At 31.7% G+C, this 22,410-nt stretch overlaps 1 protein-coding gene and 1 non-coding gene across 2 annotated transcripts; both read left to right on the forward strand.

Annotated features, from left to right (window-relative positions):
• Positions 1-4,011: 4,011 nt before the first annotated feature.
• LOC7453583 (protein RGF1 INDUCIBLE TRANSCRIPTION FACTOR 1) lies at positions 4,012-6,337 on the forward strand. The gene is made up of 4 exons (XM_002325355.4): positions 4,012-4,197; positions 4,415-4,630; positions 4,949-5,164; positions 5,652-6,337. The coding sequence occupies exons 1-4, from the start codon at positions 4,135-4,137 to the stop codon at positions 5,880-5,882; spliced, it is 726 nt and encodes a 241-aa protein (XP_002325391.2). The 5' UTR covers positions 4,012-4,134; the 3' UTR covers positions 5,883-6,337.
• A 14,761-nt stretch (positions 6,338-21,098) lies between these two features.
• Positions 21,099-21,205, forward strand: LOC112325378 (small nucleolar RNA R71). Its single transcript, XR_002979433.1, has one exon. It is a non-coding gene; the product is annotated as a small nucleolar RNA R71 (small nucleolar RNA).
• The last annotated feature ends 1,205 nt before the right edge of the window (positions 21,206-22,410 follow it).

Below are 22,410 nucleotides of genomic sequence, written 5' to 3' on the forward strand. Positions count from 1 at the left end.
TGACTTGTTGGTTTGCTTTCTCTTAATAAAATACACACAAGTTTCAAAGTTTATAAAATCAAGAGTACTAAGCATCGTATCATTTACTAGTATTTTAATTCTCTTTATAGAGATATGTCGGAATCTCTGGTTCAATATCATAGAGGAATCCTCATTAATAATATATATTTGTAATGCTAATGTAAACATGCATTGAACTATAAGTAATATTGTTTTATAAACTAATGTAGTAAACACCATCAGATAAAATATCATTTCTAATACAATCAAATTTATAAAATAAACTAAAAGTTTTTGAAAACTTAATGGAATGTTCAAAAGGTACAAGTTTTGAAACTGAAATCAAGTTTCTAAAAAAACTTGGAACATAAAAGGTTATTTCCAACTCTAAAACAAAACCAATATTTAAAATTAAATAGCATGTTCATATTGACTTCACATGTGAACATATCTTGTTTCTTGAATAAATATTTTTCTCAATTTGCATTGCTTTCCTTAGGTTTTCTATACACTAAATGTATTTGAAATATGAATTGTAGAATCATAATCAATCCACCATGTGTTATAATTAACATCAACCATATTATATTCATAATAAACAAATGAGATTGGAACACATTTTCTTTCAAGCCATTTTTTATATTTAACACATTCCTTCTTTATATGTCCCTTCTTTTTATAGAAAAAAGATATGGATTTCTTTTTAATGTCAACTTGGGAAGACATGTTACATTTTCCCTTCTTATTGGCTTTAGTTTTGTCCTTCCTCGTATTGTCAGCATTGCACTTACTTCCAATTCCATTACTAGCCTCTTTTCCTCTTAAACACACATGGTCATCAGTTCATTGATTTACCATTTATCTTTATGTGTGTTTTATAAGATTTTAAAGGATATGTGTTGTTGTGGAAGAGTATTCAGGATATAGTGCACAAATAAAGATTCTGACATCACAACCTCAAGATTCTTCAATTGAGCCACAATGTCCCTCATTTGCATACACTAGTGAGCCTCATGGATGAGAACTTCATGATTAAAGTGCTTGCTAGTATCTTATTTAAAGTGACAAATTGATCATCAATTGTTTTTATCAAATTACATATTTTCCCATGCTGATCAACCAAACCACATATACCAGTGGATATTCTAGTTTCTATGAACATCCTCCTATCATTTATAAAGTGCAATATCCTCTAAAGTGTTAGTACTAGTAACTGCAGGTGGTTCATCTTTTCTAATTGTATAATCTATGTCCATCCACCCTAAATAAAAGAGAATTCTTTCTTTTCATATTTTATAATTATCACCCTTTAGATTGGGAATGTAATAATGAATATTAAAGAAATTTCCAGGTTGTATAACTACAAAAATAAATTTAAAATACATGTTTATATCAAAATTGAGGTGTAAATAAAATTTCATGCTTTACCAATGTAATTCATGCTAAAATTGAATTTAATAACATAAAAATTGCTTGTGGGCTAAATTTTTAATTCAAATAGATTCAAATATATCGTATGATAGAATTATCAAATTATGTACTTAATTCATAATTTTGTGTATATATATTATGAGAATAATTTGATATTCTATCATAAACCTTACTATAAAACTATCAAATTATGTACTTAATTTATAATTCTTGTGGATATATTATAAAAATAATTTGATATTTTATTCTAATCAATTATATAAATATAATGAGAAATTGTTATGGGATGATATTTATTATATTTAGTATAGTTAATTATAATTAATGTCTATAATTTTTTATATGATCCTAACATAGCATAATATATAATGTTAGTAATTAAAGATATTGTGGCTAATCCCTAATTAATTAAAATTATATAGATCACTGGACATTAAGTTAAGATATAATTTTATATAACATGAAATAACATGATACCTTTTTATTCATAAAAGAAGCACAAAATAAAACAAAATAAAACCATGAAAATAAATCACACAGATAATCAAAGTGACAACCATACAAATTAAAATTACACAACCCATAGCAAACTAAAATGAAAAGCCCAAACATTGAATGATTAGAAATTATTTTTTGTAATGATTTATTATTATACAAAGCATCAAAACAACCCATAAAACAAAAACCCCAAATGTTTATTTTTGGAAAAAATGGTTTTCAATTTATTCTTATGCTACTGAGCATGTTATGAAAATTATTTCCTTTGCTACTAAGCATCATACTAATGGTAAGTATTAAAACTCATTTCACCATAAACTAAACTTTTAAGCTATAAATAAAGTCAAATTAATCATTAATTCAATTCGGGAGCTAAGGTTCTTCTTAAAATTCTTAGGGCATATAAAATATGGCGGGATAAAAAAATCAATGAACCACTAAAAAATTCCATGAGAAATATAATTAAGCATATCAAATAATTTATTTGAGCACAAAGATTTCTAGACATATATATCAACATGGATATTAAGGAAGATAAAATCTTATTCATCCATAAAGAAAATTTTATCAAGCCAAAGGTATTATTACTGGTGTTGATACCAACTGTTAAATTTAATAGATTTAAACATATTTCTAAAAAAAATGTATTTAGATCTAATGAAAAAAAATAAATAGATCAAAATATACATTCTATCATTGATGAAAAAGATTCACGGACTACTTCTTTTTTAGGTTTTATTACTTCTAAGTTTTTAGACACTCAAATTTAATAATATATTTCTGCATGTAAAAGTTTGTATATTAATGTGTAAGGCTAGAAATAAAAAACCTGTAGTTATATAATAAGAGTCTTATTAAATTTTTAATTGATATATAATTTTGTTGTCTTTAACATGGGAGTTAATTTATTGGATAAAATTAAAGTTCTTGAAAAAATTGAATTCCATGATAATAAGATTTAGTAAAACATAATTTTAACGTATGCGATTTATAAAATGAAAGATTTTTTTATTTTAACTATATTTTATAGATATATTTATTTAATGTCACTATTTGGAAAAAATCTAAAGATAAGTATGTTTATCAATTTAAATAATAAAAGTAGATTATAGAGTGTGAATAACACCGTTGAAATATGTTTTTAAAAAATATGTTATTTTCTTATTTTTTTAGTAAAAAAAATAACTTTTTTCTAAAATATTTTCATCTTTCCAGAATTGTTAATTATTTTTTTTATTGTAAGCATTTTTTTTTTCATAAAATATTTTTGATGATCAAATCTTCTCATACAAGTAAAGATAATAAGAACCATATTTAACGAAAACATATATAAAGGACGCCTAAAATAACATAAACATTGGAGCAAATTGGAATAATATACGTAGAATTCTAACTTGGGTATCCAGCCAGCAAACAAATCCAACAGAATTATTTTATTCTGTACCTAACAGCATCCACAAGTTCTCCTTATTGTCAGGTACTCTTTTTCTTTTTCTTTTTTTCTTTTTTTTCCCCACATTGCGAAGCACTGTTTTATTCTTTTAGGTGGCAATACCAAAGTCCCACCTCGGCACCATACGGTATACAAATGTCCAACACGTGGCATCTTTCTAGTTTTGCTTAATCATCCACTCCTCCTTGTGTCAAGACCACCAAAACCTAGCTGTGATGCCCGATCACAGAAATGCAAATATTAAATTAAATTTTAGGGTGTAATTCAATTAGATAAACCCTGAGTTTATTTTTTGAGTTATAAATTTATTCTTTAAATATTATTAGTTCGAGGGTTCTTAAAATTATTGAAAAATTATATAGTTATTAATTTAAACATCTTAGAAAATTAATCAAGATGTATATAAATTGATCCGAATATTTATAATTAAAATAAAAAAAAGAAAAAAAAGAAAGAAATGCAAATATTAATTTTCAAATTAGAAAGTCTAACAAAAACAACATGGAAAGGAAAAAGGAAAAGAAATGGAGAAGAATTAATGGTGAGTTCCTTGGACCAAACGCATCTAATTTTTTTGGTTTAGGTTCGGATGTAGAGGTTCGGTGGTAGACTTTTAAGCACACAGATAAGCACCTCCCACACCTCATCCACCACCCACCACTACAATCTCCTACCCCCACCTCTCTCTATCTCTGTCTCTCTCTCTTTCTGTGACAAAAAGCTCTCTTTTCTTTCTCCGAAACCGTCCATAGATGATCATCAATGATCAAGAAACCACTGTGAGAGAAATCAAACCCAACATCAGAAGAATCATGGTAATTATAATTAATTGGCTACCACTAGTGCTGTATCTCACATTTATATATCTTGTTGGGAGTAGCATCTGTAATCAAGAAATAGAACACAAGATTAACATCTAACCACATACGTATGTATGTGGTTTGTGTCCATCTTGTGTTTTAATTATTTCTTGATTACAAATGGTGCTGAAATCAAATCCATGTTAATCTTGTTTGAGTATATATATTATAGGGAGGTGGTGGTCCTGATGATGATGTTGATGATCATAAGGAAGATATCAAGTGGCCACCATGGCTGCATCCACTTCTTGAAACAAGCTTCTTTGTTCAATGCAAGCTTCATGCTGATGCTCATAAGAGCGAATGCAATATGTACTGCTTGGATTGCATGAACGGTGCCCTTTGTTCTGTTTGTCTTTCACTCCACAGTGACCATAGAGCTATTCAGGTATGTGCAAAGTGCTAAGGATTTTATACACCATTCTTATAAAGTAGCAATACACACACACAAACACTGCAGTCATCATGAGGCACTGTTCCTTCTTCCCGAGATATCCCCATGTCTCTCATCTACTGATATGTCCAAGATCACATGAATTTGCATCGGTTTCAGCAATGGCATGTGTCTCTTTGATTTGGTGTGTTCAATCCTGAATCCATGGCTTTTTTTTAATTGAGACAAGGGCATCTAGCACATGAGTACTTTTGTCTATTATGGTTTAATCAAATTACTCATTGATGGCATTTTGTCGTTGTCTTCTTGTAGATAAGGAGGTCATCATACCATGATGTGATTAGGGTGTCTGAAATTCAGAAATACTTGGACATAACAGGAGTCCAGACATACATTATCAACAGTGCTAGAATTGTGTTCTTGAATGAGAGGCCTCAGCCTAGGCCTGGTAAAGGTGTTACCAACACTTGCCATGTCTGTGAGCGTAGCCTCCTGGATTCCTTCAGTTTTTGCTCTCTTGGTTGCAAGGTAAAATTAATATGCCCGCACATATTTCCAATTTTATTTTTTTTAATTTTTATTTCCACTCCTTTGCTTTTTTGTCAACTGAGATTTTAATCAATATATTTTTCTTTTAATAGATTAAATCAAATATTTTGCTTTTTTCTTTTGTCTTACTTCCGTATATATTGACTTTGTTTAATTTTACTTGGGAAGAAAGTTGATTCACTTGTGGGAATATTTTCACCCATGGAAATTAAGAGCTTTATGGTACTTTCTTCTTGTTAACACTCCGCCAACCCCCTCCCCTCAGAAGTTAATGGAAAAACATTTAATTCTTCATTTATTTGAGGAGGAGGAGGAGAGCCCGAGCCTTACTAACTTCCATGTAGCTAGATCAAATAAACCTAGCTCGATCGATTTGTCTTCTCTCATTAAAAGAGGGTCCTTCCGCTATAATTACTTTTCTCATGCTCAATATCGTTGTGCCAGTTCTAATTGAATAACATTTCAGATTGTTGGAACATCAAAGAATTTTAGGAAGAAGAAAAGGTACAAGGAGATGGATGGTTCAGACACTGACGAATCAATGAAAGGCATTGGCCATGGAGGTGCTAGAAGCAAAGTACAAAGCTTTACACCATCAACCCCACCTCCAAGTGCTATGAATAATTATAGGACTGCCAAGAGGAGGAAGGGGGTTCCACACAGATCTCCAATGGGAGGATATATCATAGAATACTAGCTAGTGATGAAGAAGACTACAGCAAATATATCAATATATATATATATAGTGGTGACCGACGTCCATCAAAAAAGAATATTATTACTACAGCAAACTACCTTAAGTTATTACCATCTTATATATTATGATCAAGAGCATCACTGTCTCTTTATGCTACTAAGTTGCTAGCATCTGAGCCTTTGTACCTTGAGGCCGGTGTTGGGCACCGATCAAATGTTCTATATATTTATTTAGAACAAAAGAAATAAGTGATATAGGGGGATACAGCTGAAATGAGCAAAAGAAGCTGGCGATGGTAAGTTATATGGGAGCATGAGTAGGGTTTTTTTTTTCCAGCTTTATTATACTAATTTGTCAACTTCAACTTCACTATGTAAATATTAGTTTGTTGAGAGAGAGTAATGTACTGTAAAAAAAAATATTGACTGAATGGGAAGTGCATATTGTGTTGTTAATTATGGTGCCTGCCTGGTAGTGTTTCTCGTGATTATTGTTTAGTGTCCCTGAGATATATATATATATATATATATATAAAATATGCTCTCTAACTTATTTGTATTGCTTTTTTATGTCTCTACGTGTGCGATATTGAATCTTGAAATTTTGCAAGGTTAAAAGTAAAAAAAAACAACATAAAATCTTACAATTTATTTTACATTGTTAATACAATATTTGAGTTTTAATGTTTAATTGTTATTGAGTTTTAAAATATTACAAGTTGTATCGCATAATTTAATAATTTTATCAAAAAGAATCTAATTGTAAATAACAAGATTATAAATGGGCGCATATTTTAATTGATATAATATGATAAAATTTCAAATAAATAGGGATTTTAAAGATATTTATCCCATATTAAGTTTTTTTAATATTTGATGTATATAAAAGATTATGTAATATATATAATATTAATTTTTTAAAATTAGTTTAAGTAAAAATAATAAACGATAAACTTATCATAAGAAATTTGTTTTAAAATTCTTTATTTAAGAACTTTTTTTAAAATTTGTTAATATTTCAAAATTTTGTTTTATTAGTTACACACATGACAAATGTATCTATTTATATAGGTGGCAATTTACTTTCTAAAAATTTAAAGGCATTTTTTTCTAAAAACTTACTAAAATAAATGTTAGATGCATAATGGCGTTTTACAATTGTCATTATTATATCTTTAATATTTAATTATTTGTTTGAATTTTATTCAAATATTCTACTAATGCATGCTAGCATCAACCTCAATGATCAACAACCTTCTCTTTTGTTGCAAAAGTCTCGTACTTTTAAGGAACAAAACCACGAAACTCCCATATAACCTCATACTAGCCATGCCAGTATTGCCTTCGTAGCATTTCTATCACAAATATAGCCACCCATTTAGCTACCTTAATTTCCACCATCTCTGGAAGATCAAATCTATTAACACTAGCTAGTCCCAGCAGGAGTCAACACAATTTTGTATCACCGTGCTCGTAGATGCAATTATCTAGAATTTATACTATAGTTCAATCTTTGTATTGAAAAATGGGGTTCTAAAACGAACCCCACTACTCATGTTTGATTCAAAATCGACTCAATAGAGTATTCGTTCAAGCTCGATGGATTTAGATAAACAAATTAAGCTTAGTCACAATTTTAAAGCTTGATTATATATCTTCTAAACAAGTTGTATCAACTCACTATTTGGTTTGAAATGTTTGTAAATTTAAAATATATCTTCAAAAAAATATATTTTAAAAAATATAATTAAAAACAATATTTATGTTATATCATGAATGCAAAACAATACGATTCAAGAAAAGTTTGAATAATTAGCAAATTCAAATTCTAGCATAATTGATCATAACTCTCAATCCAACAATTGGATTGTACTAAGATTTTATCATAAGTTTCCAGACATATTATTCTATATTGAGTTAAAATTTTAGATCAGTCGAATTTCAAGAAGATGTTGTGATATAGATCAGTAGATGCATTACGGGTTTTGTTATTTATTGCATTTTGACTTATGAATTTCTTATTTGGAAATGACTCTTTTTCTAATGATATAAGGATATTCAACAACTTATTTTTGGGAGTTTTCTAGTTCTTCTAGGATTTTTAATGGGTAAGAACATATAGTTTTCAAGTGTTGTAATGATTCCTTAATGCTCTAAAATTATTTTCTTACAAGAATTTTTTATTTATTTTAGCTATGCAAGGAAACGAGCGATGCAATATTTAATGATAGAATATTTTAGGAGTTTTCATCTTCTACAAAGAAACTAAGGGGCATGAGTTATTACAAAGATTTTCATGCTTATTTAGGATAGTTAAAGTTGGTTTTGGGCTGATTTTTTTTATTGCATATATATTTTTACGCTAATAAGCATAAGTTTTGATTTGATCATTGGATCGGGCTAGAATTTTACTAAAAGTTTCTAGAGGTCATTTTTTATACATGATTAGAATTTTAGGTCAGTCAAAGATCAGAAAGATCTTGAAATAATGTTCAGAAGAAACTAAGCGTAATTTATATTAGTTTTCTAGTTGATTTATGATTCTTTTTCTATTTTATTTAGATCTTTTTTTATTACTTTTCCAGAATTGTTAAACATATATTTTTTAACCTAGTATAAATAGGATTATTTAATTTGTAATTAGATTTTTTTTTTAGCCATCATAATGTTTTGAATAAACCTTTGTTTTGCATGATGCAACACTTTTCTCTTTGTTGGGACAAAGAACAAGTTTGACTTGTGAAGGTATAACTGGCCTTGTGGCGTCTTCCTTATACTTTCCGTTCGCAAATTAATATTTGCTGAGTATGGATTCATTTCAATAGTGTTGGTGCTTTGGTTTAGGTAATCTTCGTATCACACTTCTATCAAACCTGATTCTTTAACTTTCTGAGATTTGCTTTTCCTGTTTGTGGGTTACATAACCATATGATCACGAGATTCACATCACAAAATAACTTGAAAATCACATCAGATGATGTATCGAGGGAGTTTTGTATTGAAATCGAAGATAGTCTATGAGATTAAGATAAGAAAATTAATTGTAAAATAATTATTGTATTAAAAAATCCTATTTATTTGACTTCTTATATTCATAAATTGTTATATTCATAAACAAGCTCGGTCGAAAATTAATAAATCAAATTTGAATGCTACTTTAAAGTTTAATATGATATAGAAGCTTAACTTGAGCTTGATTTAATTTATGTGGGCCAATCTTGAATATCATAACACTTGACTTGATTCCACTCAGTCACATCTCTAGTTGGAATGCAAAATAATTCCTTGCCATCCAAATTCCCAAAGAAAGTGAGATGAGCAAGCATTGATTTGGGTTAATAGTTGTAGTAATTAGCTCCTAAACCTCCCATCATAAGCTAGCTAGGAGGGATTGAAACCAAACATCTCTTGCCATAGAGCATTGGGCAAGAATGCATTGTCGGCAGCCGACGACCTGCCGTTTCTTCCTTCCCTTTTATCTTTTTAACAAACGTTGTAAGAAACTGAAAACTTCGAGCATGGCGTTGTAACATTCTAAAGCCGAGTGGCTCGAGTGGAGCATTGGAGGAATGCCTTTAATAAAGTGATTAAAGTTAGTATATGGGCCCCAAGTCGTTTATTAAGATAAAGTTATTGGAGAGTCACGAGCGAGGAGGATTTCCAATCGCTGGAAGTTACCTGATGTTGACACGTATTTTGTTCTTTCTCACCGGAAATACCGGTCGAGCAAACTTTTTCATCTTCTCGCCCTTAAAAATTTCTTGAGAAAGTGACGCCGTACACGCCGCCCTTTACAAGTTGCCAAACCCGAAACTTGCCATCACTTTCATGAATCATGATTCCCTTGTTTACTATGTGATTGCCACGTGTACCATTAACTCCAATAATTGTACCTTCCTTGGTTCCTAGCCGTCCAATTCTTCGCCCCACCCATCGTTTGCGTTGTACTTTGTTGAAAAAATTGGCAAGAACCACTAGAGAAGATGGGTTTAGTGTGAAATTTGGGAATTGATAAAGGATTGATGTTCTGTATAATATAGTAATGATTTGTGGATTTCCTTGGGGGTTGGTGGTGGTGGACAGAGTTTAATAAAAGAGAAAGAGAAAGAGACACTTTAAATCAGTAAACGTTTTTGGTCATTTTATGAATGCATTATTATGAATAAATATCAAATTATTGTAAAATTTGAAGAGCTTCTATGATTGTAGAGTTAAGTTCTAGATCAATTTTGAGTTGAATTATTATCATTTTATAAAATTAGATTAATAAAAACTATTTACCATTACATAAAACAAATTTCTCACGGCTAAAACTAGGGATGAATATGCTTGTATCATCTAGCATTGAATGCTAGATAATACAAAGGCTAACTTTAAAAAGTTTACTAAAAATCACAAATGTTAAACTGGAATGTCTTAAATATCTGTATTTCATAAATGATTAATTAACAACATCAAGTTTTATTACAAATCCTAAAAAATATTAATAATAAATGTCTAATAACAAGTCAAGAGATGTTCTTCATTAAATAAGTCTTTCAGCTCAACTAAGAACTTAAACTAATGATGTATTCTCCATAGCTCAAAACTCACTAACACCTCTATTAATCCTTTACCTGTCTACATAGGGGGGAAAAAGAGGGGGGAGGGGGTAAGCTAACAATGACTTAACAAGTAAAGCTTCACACACACACACACATATTGCATTGACAATAATGAAACAACAACTTAATGTAATTAAAAAAAATGTTGATAATTTATAGTTCATAAAACATTCCATAAAACAAGTCATCAATACATGCTTTTACTTGGCATTCAATTCCATAAAACATGACCTTACTCTCAGACCAAATTCCTACGACTAAACTTGTGACCAGACCACTAATCAATTATTCCTAAACAACTATTGTAACCTGTTATCATGGTCCATTGTCAATATTATAACCCATTAGCAGGCTATTAGAACTAGTTATAGTGTGAACAACCCAACTCACCAGAGGTCATTACTTCATTTATAGCCATTTGAGTGATTATGCAACAATGACTTAACAAGTAAAGCTCCACATATACACACATTGCATTGACAATAATGAAACAACAACTTAATGTAATTAAAAAATTGTTCATAATTCATAGTTCATAAAACATTCCATTAAACAATTAATTAATACGTGCTTTTACTTGGCATTCAAATCTATAAAACATGACCTTACTCTTAGACCAAATTCCTACGACCACATTATACATGTGACCAGACCATTTGTCAACTATTCCTAAACAACTATTGTAACCCGTTATCAAGGTCCATTGTTAATATTATAACCCATTGATAGACCATTAAAACTAGTTATAGTGTGGACAACCCCACTCACCAGAGGTCATTACTTTATTTATAGCCATCTGAGTCATTATGCAACCATTTGCAAATCTAATCCAAAAAAACTTTCTTTCATAAATCAATTTATAAAACATTCTTATAAAAATTATATACCTTGCATTCACAAACATCATATATAAGAAAATCAATTTCAACATAGCAAGAGCTTGATCTTCTTTTAAAGAATTTAACACATACAATAGAGGAAATATGCACAATTAAGAAAAATAATATTATTTTATTTAAAGATAATAAAGTGTTTGAAGATTTACTTATTTCCCTTACTTAAACAACCAATGTTCAAAATCTCAGCTCAAACAACCTATTCAAATCATATAACCCATTAAAGTCCATCCAACACTTAATTACAATAATTCGTCAATTGCATACAACCTAATAAACTGATCATAATTCCTTCTAAAAGCTTCAGAATTCCATTCCGTTTTTAGAATTGTAAACTAATCTCAATTACCTTTTTTATCTATATATAATTCACCTAGTAATTCTTTAATATAATTTTTTAATAAGCCCTTGAAATCTAAGGGTAAAATCATAATTTTAAAATATTCAAGGACTCAATAGAAAATGTCATATATCAATGACCAAAGTGGAATTCATCATCTTTAACCTTACAATCAGTAATGTTCATAATTTCATAATATGTTTCGGGGGTCAAATCATAATTTTTCAATTCTTAGAGACTAAACTATAGTTTTCACAAATCAAGGACTCAAGTGAAATTTGATCATCTTCAACATCAAAACTAATCTTTTTAGAATTTTCAGCAAAGATTGTTACAAATTTCTTAACCCTTCATACTCATAACACATCAATTAAACAAATATATCTCAAATCACAATTCCTAACAATTCACCCAAAATCAATTATTTCAACTATTAAACCATATTAATCAATCAATCACACTTAAGAACATATACTTCAAATCTCCACCAACCTAAAAAAATTCAAAATCATACTTAACAATAATAATCATGCATATCAAAATCTAATTCTTATATTTACTTATTAAAATATATCATTCATCATCCATCTTCCCCTTCCTTTCCTTCTTCCTCTCTTTCTCTTCTTCTTCTTTTGGTTTCCTCTTTTCTATTTTTGGTTTCTTCTTGTTTTTTTTATCCATGTATACATTTATCCAATCATGTGAAATGCACAATTTACCCCTTAATCATTTTTGTTATCCACTTTTGACCCCACAAAAAAAAAATCCAAAATACAAGAGGATATATATAAAGAAAACCTAGAAGATTTTCCAAGTAGGTGGTGAAGGACCAAAATGAGAAGTGGAAAAGTTGGAGGACTAAAATGTATAAGATTGACAACCTATTTCTAATTGACAAAGGGCTTTATTGGTGAAAGTATTGTTATTTGGGGTAAAGAAATATAAATTTGGATAGGTATGGACTCAATAAGAATTTTGGAAGGCTTAATTAATCTTACAGAGGACTTGATTGTAAGGAAAATCAATTTTTGGAGTTAATTTGGGTGTTAAATGGAATAAATTAAAGTTTGGGGACTTCATTGGTGTTTTGGGAGGATTAATTGGATGAATCAAGGACTTAATTGTAAAAATATTAAAGTTTAATGGATAATCAGGGACTTGATTGAAGAAATCAAAAACTAAGGACCAAACTAAAAAAGGCATGTGATTGTAGGGGCTGAAATTGACCATATCAGAGGCCAAATCGAAGAAAATTAAAAGTTTGATAGTCATTTAAGGGTCCAAGTGCACAAGTCAGAAATCAAGGACCAAAATGAAAATGAAGCTGAACTTTGGGGCTAATGATTGAGTTTGGAAAAGAATGAAATTGCATGCAATTAAATGGTGAGAAGAAATTACTGGTGTAAGTAAAAGAAATTGAAAAAGTAGGGACTCTATTAAACTTTGTCAAATCCCAAATTAAAAACCCTAATTTTTAGGGTTTAACCTAGATGACGCGTCACTTAAGTTTAATGAAGGGATTGAGTGACACGTCGTTCAACCATTATTCAGTTTCTTCTTTAGCAGTTTTGACTTGTCAAGTAGGCTTTTTCAGGTGAATGAATGTGGCATCTCCGACCACCTCAGAGGATCTAACCACCATCATTCAACTGAAAAACATTTCATCTACATAGATCAGCTACTCCCATTGAATATTTACATCATATTGTTTTTAACAAATTCAACAACATCTTGTCCCTAATTAGCTATCACTACGTTTTAAAATTTTTAGCTAATCGAGTTGGCACCTTCAAACGAATGAATGTGGAGCTAGCTCATAAATTAAGCAAGAATGGATCCAATCGAAATGTATGCTTCTCCTCTACCAATTTCAGGTGGTCTCAGATAATGTTTATATCGGAGTTGCTCTAGCGAAACCTTGAAATTGGTCAACTTAGTCAGCCTTAACTGAGATACCCATTTATGCAAAACAACTCAACTTTTTCGTGTTCACACATAAAAATTCCTAGAGGGTTCTTATCACGGGTCACAAATCTTTCATAAAAAATCAGAAGGTAAGGGATGCATGCCTTTATCTCCAAGCAAAAGAAAACCACTTACGCAAATTTGTTATAAAACCACCATCCCAAAACCATTGAAGGATAGAGGTTCCGACTGTTAACATTTGTCCATAACCCTCTCATTTTGATCAGAGGGCTAAGCTTTGATCTATCTATATTTGAATCTATCAAGAATCCATCAAAATTTATTGCGATGTCACGGTAACACAAATTAATTACCCTAACTTAAATAAATAAGATAGTATAGAGCTAGCAAGGGGTCAATCCCACGAGGAAGGTTTAGTTCAGATTATTATATTATATGATATGCAAATGAGGGGGGATTGAGGTTATCTAGGCTATAACAGAATTAAACAATCAAGCTAAATTAAATAAATAAGAAAATATCAAGAGAACAAACCTTGGTTTCAAGTAGACGTCCACCTATGGAAATCAGAACCGATCATTGCAACGATACATCAATCTATGTTCTGAATATTTATCTCTTCTTAATGTTTGTTAGTTAACAGATCCGTCGTATAACTAACCCTAACCATCAAACAACCACAGTGTGCGTACTAGTAATTTAATTGAATGGCAGCATTAAGAACTAGATAAGTTGATTAATCAAGAAAACATAATTGTCTGCAATCCATGTTTGATTTGATCGAATGTTTTCCCTAGACTAATAACATAGATCCGCTACGATTATTAAACTCAGTTTTTCACAATTTATATACCACAACTCCAGTTTTGATAGCAAACATAGCAATATATTATTTACAATAACAACTTAGAGTCTGCTCTAGCAATTAAAATAAACAATTATAGAGTGTGTTTGGCAGTGTGGTAGCGGTTGCTTTTCAAATAGCTTTTCGTGCCGAAATACATGCCAATGATGTTTTTTCATTTTTAAAAAATTATTTTTGACATCAGCACATCAAAACGATCCAAAAAGTACAAACCGCACTCAATTTTAGCAAACAAAAAAAAATCAAAATTTGATGAAACGCAGTTACAAACGCAATGCCAAACGGTCTCATAGAAAATAAGCATAGAAAAACAAGCATGTTCATCAAATAAATTGAAAAGAAAAGATAAAATAAATCTCACAGTTCTTGAAAATCGAAGGTTTCTGTGTCCTTGCAACCAAGAAAAAAAGCTTAGCCTTGCATGTCTATTGAACAACTAATTGAAAAGAAAGAAGAATGCATGATTTAGGGTTTTGGAGGAAAGGCTATGTTTTTTCTCTCTTTTCTAGCCACCCCCTCTCTTCCTTTCGCTTTTTCTTTTTATTTGATAGGAAACCATAATTCCTTTTTCTTACAAAATAGTCCTTACCTAAGTAGACAATTTAGATTTAAGTAGTTCAATAACTATTTTCTTAAAAAAGAAGAAATAGCCTTGCATAAAATCCTCAAGCTTTGACTTTGGACTTAGAAGAGTTAAATTGCTGAAATAAAGACTTGGATGTCGGTTTGGATGCTTTGGGAAGTAATTTGGACTTGTTTCTTTACAAGACTTGTCTGTGGTAGAATTTATTTGTCATCTTAGAAATATCATATCTCTCTTATATGAGCTCGTTTTCTGTTGAAATTTAATAGGCTGATAGGTATTTAAGTCAGGAAACTAAAACAATTGAGTTTGCCTCAAATGGACTTCTCTAACGCAAGATATTAAAGTCGGAATGGCCAAAGGTCAACACTGGCAGATTGCGAGATTTGTCTTTGAAGGCTGTGATTTGCATGCTCTTTTGTTTTTCTTGACATAAATGCATAGAAAGGTATGGATGTTAGATTTCTAATGCATGTTAGATTTCTAATGCCACTAAAATCACTTTGTTTTGACCTCTAGAGCTCAAGTTCTGCACAAAACATCGACCCAAGGTTAAATCTGTCAATTATCTCCAATTTACTTCTTTTTTAATCTTACATCCAAAAGTGCCTTTAAAACATAAAATAAAGAATATCAAGGCATTTTATATATAAAAAATGGGCAAAATACTATGTAAATGTGGGTAAAACTATCAAATAACATGGTTGCATCAAATACCCCCACACTTAGCTCTTGCTCGTCCTCGAGAAAGGAGAGATGAAATCAAACTTGAATTAAATAAGTAAAATAACTATGACCAAACTCTTAATCTCCCATCAAGTTCCAAGAGTACATGCATTATAAACAGGAATACAATCAAGAAGGATAAAAAACATAAATTTTCATGAATTTATTTACATGTGAACTTCGAAACTCAATTAATTGTTGGGATTTAAATGAAATCTATGTCATGCCAAAGTGATAGGTCATCACATTGATATACACTCCAACACTTACGTGTTTAGGGTTTATGTGTTTAAATCTCTCAAATTTAATCAATGAATATGTTCTACCATAAGCTTGCTTTTTAATCTCATCTCCATTACTAAAATATTACAAACAATGCATGAATCAAAAGGTCTTACTTTTTGGTTGTAATGGGGTTAAGGCTAAAACCAAAGGAAATAAATCATTCTATAGAAAAGCATTTTTGAAACAAGATATCTCATCAAGGCACATAATTTTTCTATCTTTAAGCATCAATACTTAACTTCTTTTGATTTCAAGCTCCATCTTTTCTTTTCTTTCTCTTTTCTCCTTTTTGTTTGGTTTTTTTTCACCTTTGGCAACTTTACCCATCTTTTCATCAAGCATCACTTCTTCCTTTCACATAATTTCCAACCATAATTCATGAGATATCAACAAGTATATGCTCCACTAATCCTTGGCAAGGGGAAAAGGAAAACATATAAAACATTAAGGCTTGCACATGGGTAAAGCAAAGAAAAGATAAACAAGCTTAAAATAGCTCACTAAGGATAATATGCTTTAGGTTGGCTTTTTGGCTCAAGTGGTTAAAAATCCTAACGTCTTTATCATCTTTATGTACACATGTAATGTGAATATAATCTCAACAAGATATGAAGCAAGTTCTTGAGATACATATCATTGAAAGAATGCACAATCAAAGAATATAATGTTGAAGGCTCAAAAGATTGCATTGGTACAACACTATAAAGTCAACATGACATACTTTCAAAGTCAAGCCCTAAACTAATTAAACTTTTAAAATTTGCAAGCACACTCATTCATTCGATTTATATTTTTATCTATCTCAACTAATTCTCATACATAATACTCTTATTCTCATAAACCAATGAGAGTTCAAGAGATAAAACTTAGACTTTTTTTTTTGTTTTTTTAAACAAAAAAAAAACAAAATTCTCCTTATACCTCCACACTTCAAACACAACATTGTCCTCAATGTTGAAATAAAAGAAAAGAAATATAAGAGAATGACAAAAATAAAGTACAATGTGAAAAATAAAAGATAAGGGAAAAAGAAAGCAAATATGAATTTTTTTTTGTTGGGTTGTCTCCCAGTAAGTGCTTTTGTTTTATATCATTGGCTCGACACATCGCATGCTCATACTTCATAGATTAGTTCAGCTAACTCCACAGAAGCGATGAGTTTTGTCGTCCAACCTTCATAGAAAGGTTTCAAGCAATGCCCATTGACCTTGAGCACTTTGTTGGTTTCTAAACTTGTAATTTCAATTGCACCATAAGGAAAAACATTAAAAACAACAAAGGGTCCAATTCAACGAGAGCGCAATTTTCTAGGAAAAAGTTTCAAACATGAATGATAAAGAAGGACTTTGTCTCCAACATGAAACTCCTTTCTTGTAATCATTCGGTTATGAAGACTCTTGGTCTTTTCTTTGTAAATCCTTGTATTCTCATAAGCATCATTTTGTATCTCTTCCAACTCTTGCAATTGCAACTTCCTTATAATCCCAGCAACATCATAATCCATGTTACATTGTTTAATGGCCAAAAATGTTTTTTTTTTCAAGCTCCACCGGTAGATGACATGCTTTCCCGTAAATCATTCTATAAGGTGACATTCCTATAGGTGATTTGTAAGCAGTCTGATAAGCCCAAAATGTATCACTAAGTCACAGACTCCAATCTCGTCGGTTAGGTTGCATTGTCTTCTCTAAAATAGACTTGATTTCTTGATTTGAAATTTCAGCTTGGTCATTCGTTTAAGGGTGGTAGGTTGTGAAAGTCCGATGAGTCACATGGTATTAGCGGAGTAATGCTTCCATTGAACAATTGCAAAAATGAGTGCCACGATCACTAATAATAGCTTTAGGGATTCCAAACCTGTCAAATATATAAGTCCTGATAAAATCTAAAATAACCTTAGCATCGTTAGTTTGTGTGACTTTCACCTCAATCTATTTAGACACATAATTAATAACAAGAAGGATATAAAGATTACCAAAAGAAGAAGGAAATGGACCCATAAAATCAATACCCCAAACATAAAAAATTTCACATACAAGAATATTCATTAAAGACATTTGATTCTTATGAGTGATATTACTTGTTCTTTGGCATTTTTCACATGATTTGCACAAGTGATATGCATCCTTAAAAAAAAAAGGCCAATAGAGACCACTTTCAAGTACCTTAGGGCCATTCTTTTTGCTCCAAAATGCATGCCACAAAAATGAGAATGACAAAAGGCGAGAATGGAATGAAATTCATCTTGTGGTATACATCTCTTAACTACTCGATCCACATAAAATTTTCAGAGATAAAGAGTATCCCAAAAATAATATTTAGCATCAGCTCGTAACTTGTCTTTCTGGGATGTAGACAAACCTGGAGGGACTTTTTTTAATGACTAAATAGTTCACCAAATCAGCATACCATGGTCTTATAGAGGAATGTAACACATACAACTGCTCGTCGGGGAATGTCTCTCTTATTGTTTCGGTTTGTATATCCTTGGTCCTTAGTCAGCTCAAGTAATCAGCCACATGGTTTTCAGCACCTTTTTTTATCTTTGATCTCAAGATCAAATTCTTGTAAAAGCAAGATCCACCTAATCAATAGATCAAATTCTTGTAAAAGCAAGATCCACCTAATCAATCTTGGTTTGGACTCCTTTTTCTTCAAAAGATACCTTCAAGCTGCATGGTTAGTAAAAACAACGATTTTTGTACTAAGTAAATATGACCTGAATTTTTCTAGAGCAAACACCACTGCAAAAAGTTCCTTTTCAGTTGTATAGTAATTGCATTGCCCTCCGTCCAACATGCGGGAAGTATAGGCGATAACATGCAAATTCTTCCCTATTCTTTGTCCAAGTAGAACCCCTACCACGTAATCACTAGTATTGCACATTATTTCGAAAGGTTCATCCCAGTTTGGTGGTTGTATGATAGCGGCAGATGTGACACGTCTCTTAAGCTCATCATGGACATCTTTACATACTTGATCAAACATAAAATCCACTACTTTGGCTAGTAATTTGCACAAGGGTGCTATAATCTTCGAGAATCTTTGATAAAACGTTGATAAAAACCTGTATGGGCAAGAAATAACATCTATTTTAGCTTTATCAACCTCTAATCCACGCGAAGACACAACATCCCCAAGAACTATTCCTTGTTCTACCATAAAATAACACTTTTCATAGTTCAAGACAAGGTTAGTTTAACTGCATCTTTTCAAGACCAAAGATAAATTTTCTAAACACTTATCAAAAGAATCATCATACATCGTGAAATCATTCATGAAAACCTCAATTATTCTTTCAACATAGTCAGAACAAATACTCATCATGCATCTTTCAAAAGTTGTAGGTGCATTACGGAGATCAAAAGGCTTTCTCTTATATGCATATGTACCAAATATAGTCTTTTCTTGATCTTCAAGATTAATAATAATCTGATTATATCCACTATATCCATCAAGAAAGCAATAAAAAGACTTACATGTCAGGCGTTCAAGCATTTGGTCCATAAATGGTAATGAGAAATGATATTTGTGTGTAGAAAGATTAAGCTTTCTATAATCAACACATATTCTCCAACCACTCGAGATGCGAGTAGGAATGAATTCATCATTTTTGTTCTTTACCAACGTGATTTCGGTCTTTTTGGGCACCACATGGATTGACGCCACCCATTTACTGTCCGTGATGGGGTAAATGACTCTTGCATCTAATAGTTTCAAAATTTCAGCTTTCACTACCTTCATTATAGGTGGATTCAACCTCCTTTTCATTTTCCTTGTTAGTTTCACATTGTCCTCCAATAATATGTGATGCATACACGTCGAGGGACTAATGCCCTTGATGTCGGCTAAAGTCCATCCAATGGCTGTTTTGTGATCGCACAACAACTTCACAAGTTTTTCCTCTTGCGCACTTGTCAAACCTTTTGCTATGATAATGGGAAGTGTATTGTTGTCGCCAATAAATACATACTTCAAATTATCGGGCAAATGTTTCAATTCTAACTCAGGGGCTTGTAAAATAGATGGCAAAAGCTTTTTATGTGAAAGTACTAAATCAACAAAGACATAACCATGGGGAATGGTTTGCAAAGCTTGCAAAGCCAATGCTGATTCGGTTTCTATCTCCTCTTCTTCCTCCATCTCAATTTGTTTCGACCTTTGCTCTTCAAGTTCTTTCCCATTTTGCAGCGTGATCACACTAACATTCTTTTTTGGATTCAATGCTTGGGATGGCAGTTTTCCATTCATTTGTGCTTCCAATTTCCCTACATTTGAAGCTACTAGCCCATTTACTTCTCTAAGATGTGAATACTTGACCTTGTTTCCTATTGAAAAGACATGATATTTTACTGCAAGGTCACTGTATTAGAAGCCAAGGTTTTCATCATCTCACGAATATCATCACTCGATGACCCCATAACATTGGAATTTGTGAATGCAGGGGGCTGTCTCACTTGATAATTTTGTTGGGACTGAAATCCACATGGATGGAACTGTCGGCCTTGATTGCCTTGTTGAGGCGGGTTCCTATAACATAAGTTCGGATGATCTCTCCATCTAGGATTGTATGTGTTAGAAAAAGGATCATACTTACGTTGGGGATGTCCATTGAATGCTCCATCAATTGCATTAGCTTGTTAAATGTAATCTTCTTGCATGCTTGGGCACATATCCGAAGCATGTCCTTATAACGAGTATATGCTACAAACTTTCACCTGCTGTACATTTCCACAAGCCAAAGAACGCACAAGAGAAGTAAGATCATTAACTTTATTCTCAAGTTTAGCAATACTTACCTCATTTATCCGTTTGCTTGGAAGGTCTCAATGCGTGCCAAATTGTTTCGAGTTGGCTGCCATATTTGAGATCAATTAGCATGCAGCCTTGGGTATTTTATCTACCAATGCCCTTCCACTTGCCACATCAATGATACTGCGGTCAATAGGCATCAGTGCTTTATAGAAATATTGAATGAACAACTGATCGGGTATCTGATGATGAGGGCATTGAATGCACAATTACTCAAATCTTTCCCAATACTCGAAGAGTGTCTCCCTATGAGACTGTCGAATCCCACATATTTCTTTCCTTATGTTGGCAACTCGAGAGGCTGTGAAATACTTTTCAAGGAAAATCTACTTCAAACCATTCCAAGTTCCAATGGAACCGGGAAGAATAGAGAAAAGTCATGCTTTTGCTGCCCCTTTTAAAGAGAACGAGAAAGCTTTCAACTTAACCTGTTCTTCGTCAACTCTGTGCGATTTCATGCCAATGCAAACCATGTGGAACTCCTTGAGATGATTATGAGGATCTTCTCTGGCAAGTCCATTAAATATTTGCAGTAAGTGTATAAAACCAGACTTGAGCTCAAAGTTGACATTGTTGTCGATGGTAATGCATAATGGTTGATTCTGCATGTTAGGAGTAGCGAGCTCCTTGAGTGTTTGTTGTCGTGCAACAGCCATGGTGTTGGTGCGAGCTTCCTTTCGTAACCTGCGTAAAGTGTTTTCTATTTCGAGATCTACCTGCACTTGTCTTTGATTAGTAAAATGGGTTACAAGCATAAATCGCCAAGAAAACTTAAAATAAATCAACCACACAAAAGATTTAAAGTAGTGCAAATTGAATGAAAATCCAACACTAGAACACAAAAACTGCCTAAAAACCCTAAAAAATAGTGGAATTTGGCCTCGATAGGGTGGGGCTAGTTGCCAAAAGCACCTAGTCTTATTCAAAACATTGTTCTCCTTTAAGAAACAAAAGGCTGAGGCCTAATTCCACCAGAAAATCTGTTTTGAACAGTACCTCCACCATAATTGCACAGTACCGCAAGCAACACCTTTTTTGTCAACAAAATTAATAACAATCACATAGCAAATAACAATCATAGCACAAGAATCAACTAAAATTACTTCCCCTGCAATGGTGCCAAAAATTATTGTGATGTCGTGATCACATAAATTAATTACCCTAACTTAAATAAACAAGATAGTATAGATCAAGCAAGAGGTCAATCCCAAAAGAAAGGTTTAGTTCAGATTTTTATGTTATATGGTATGCAAATGGGGGGGAATTGAGGTTATCTAGGCTATAGCAGAATTAAACAATCAAGCTAAATTAAATAAATCAGAAAAATATCAAGAGAACAAACCTTGGTTTCAAGTAGACGTGCACCTACGGATATCAGAACCGATCATTGAAACGTTACATCAATTTATATTTTGAATATTTATCTCTTCTTAACGTTGGTTAGTTAACAGATCCCCCCGTATAACTAACCCTAACCGTTAAACAACCACAG

The sequence above is a fragment of the Populus trichocarpa genome, chromosome 19 (genome assembly GCF_000002775.5).
Source record: "Populus trichocarpa isolate Nisqually-1 chromosome 19, P.trichocarpa_v4.1, whole genome shotgun sequence".
Taxonomy (NCBI): domain Eukaryota; kingdom Viridiplantae; phylum Streptophyta; class Magnoliopsida; order Malpighiales; family Salicaceae; genus Populus; species Populus trichocarpa.

Coding starts and splice junctions, on each gene's coding strand:
- LOC7453583 (XM_002325355.4), top strand. CDS start 4,135: ATGATCATCAATGATCAAGAAACCACTGTGAGAGAAATCAAACCCAAC. Junction 4,631..4,948: donor GTGACCATAGAGCTATTCAG/GTATGTGCAAAG, acceptor GTCTTCTTGTAG/ATAAGGAGGTCATCATACCA. Junction 5,165..5,651: donor TTTGCTCTCTTGGTTGCAAG/GTAAAATTAATA, acceptor ATAACATTTCAG/ATTGTTGGAACATCAAAGAA.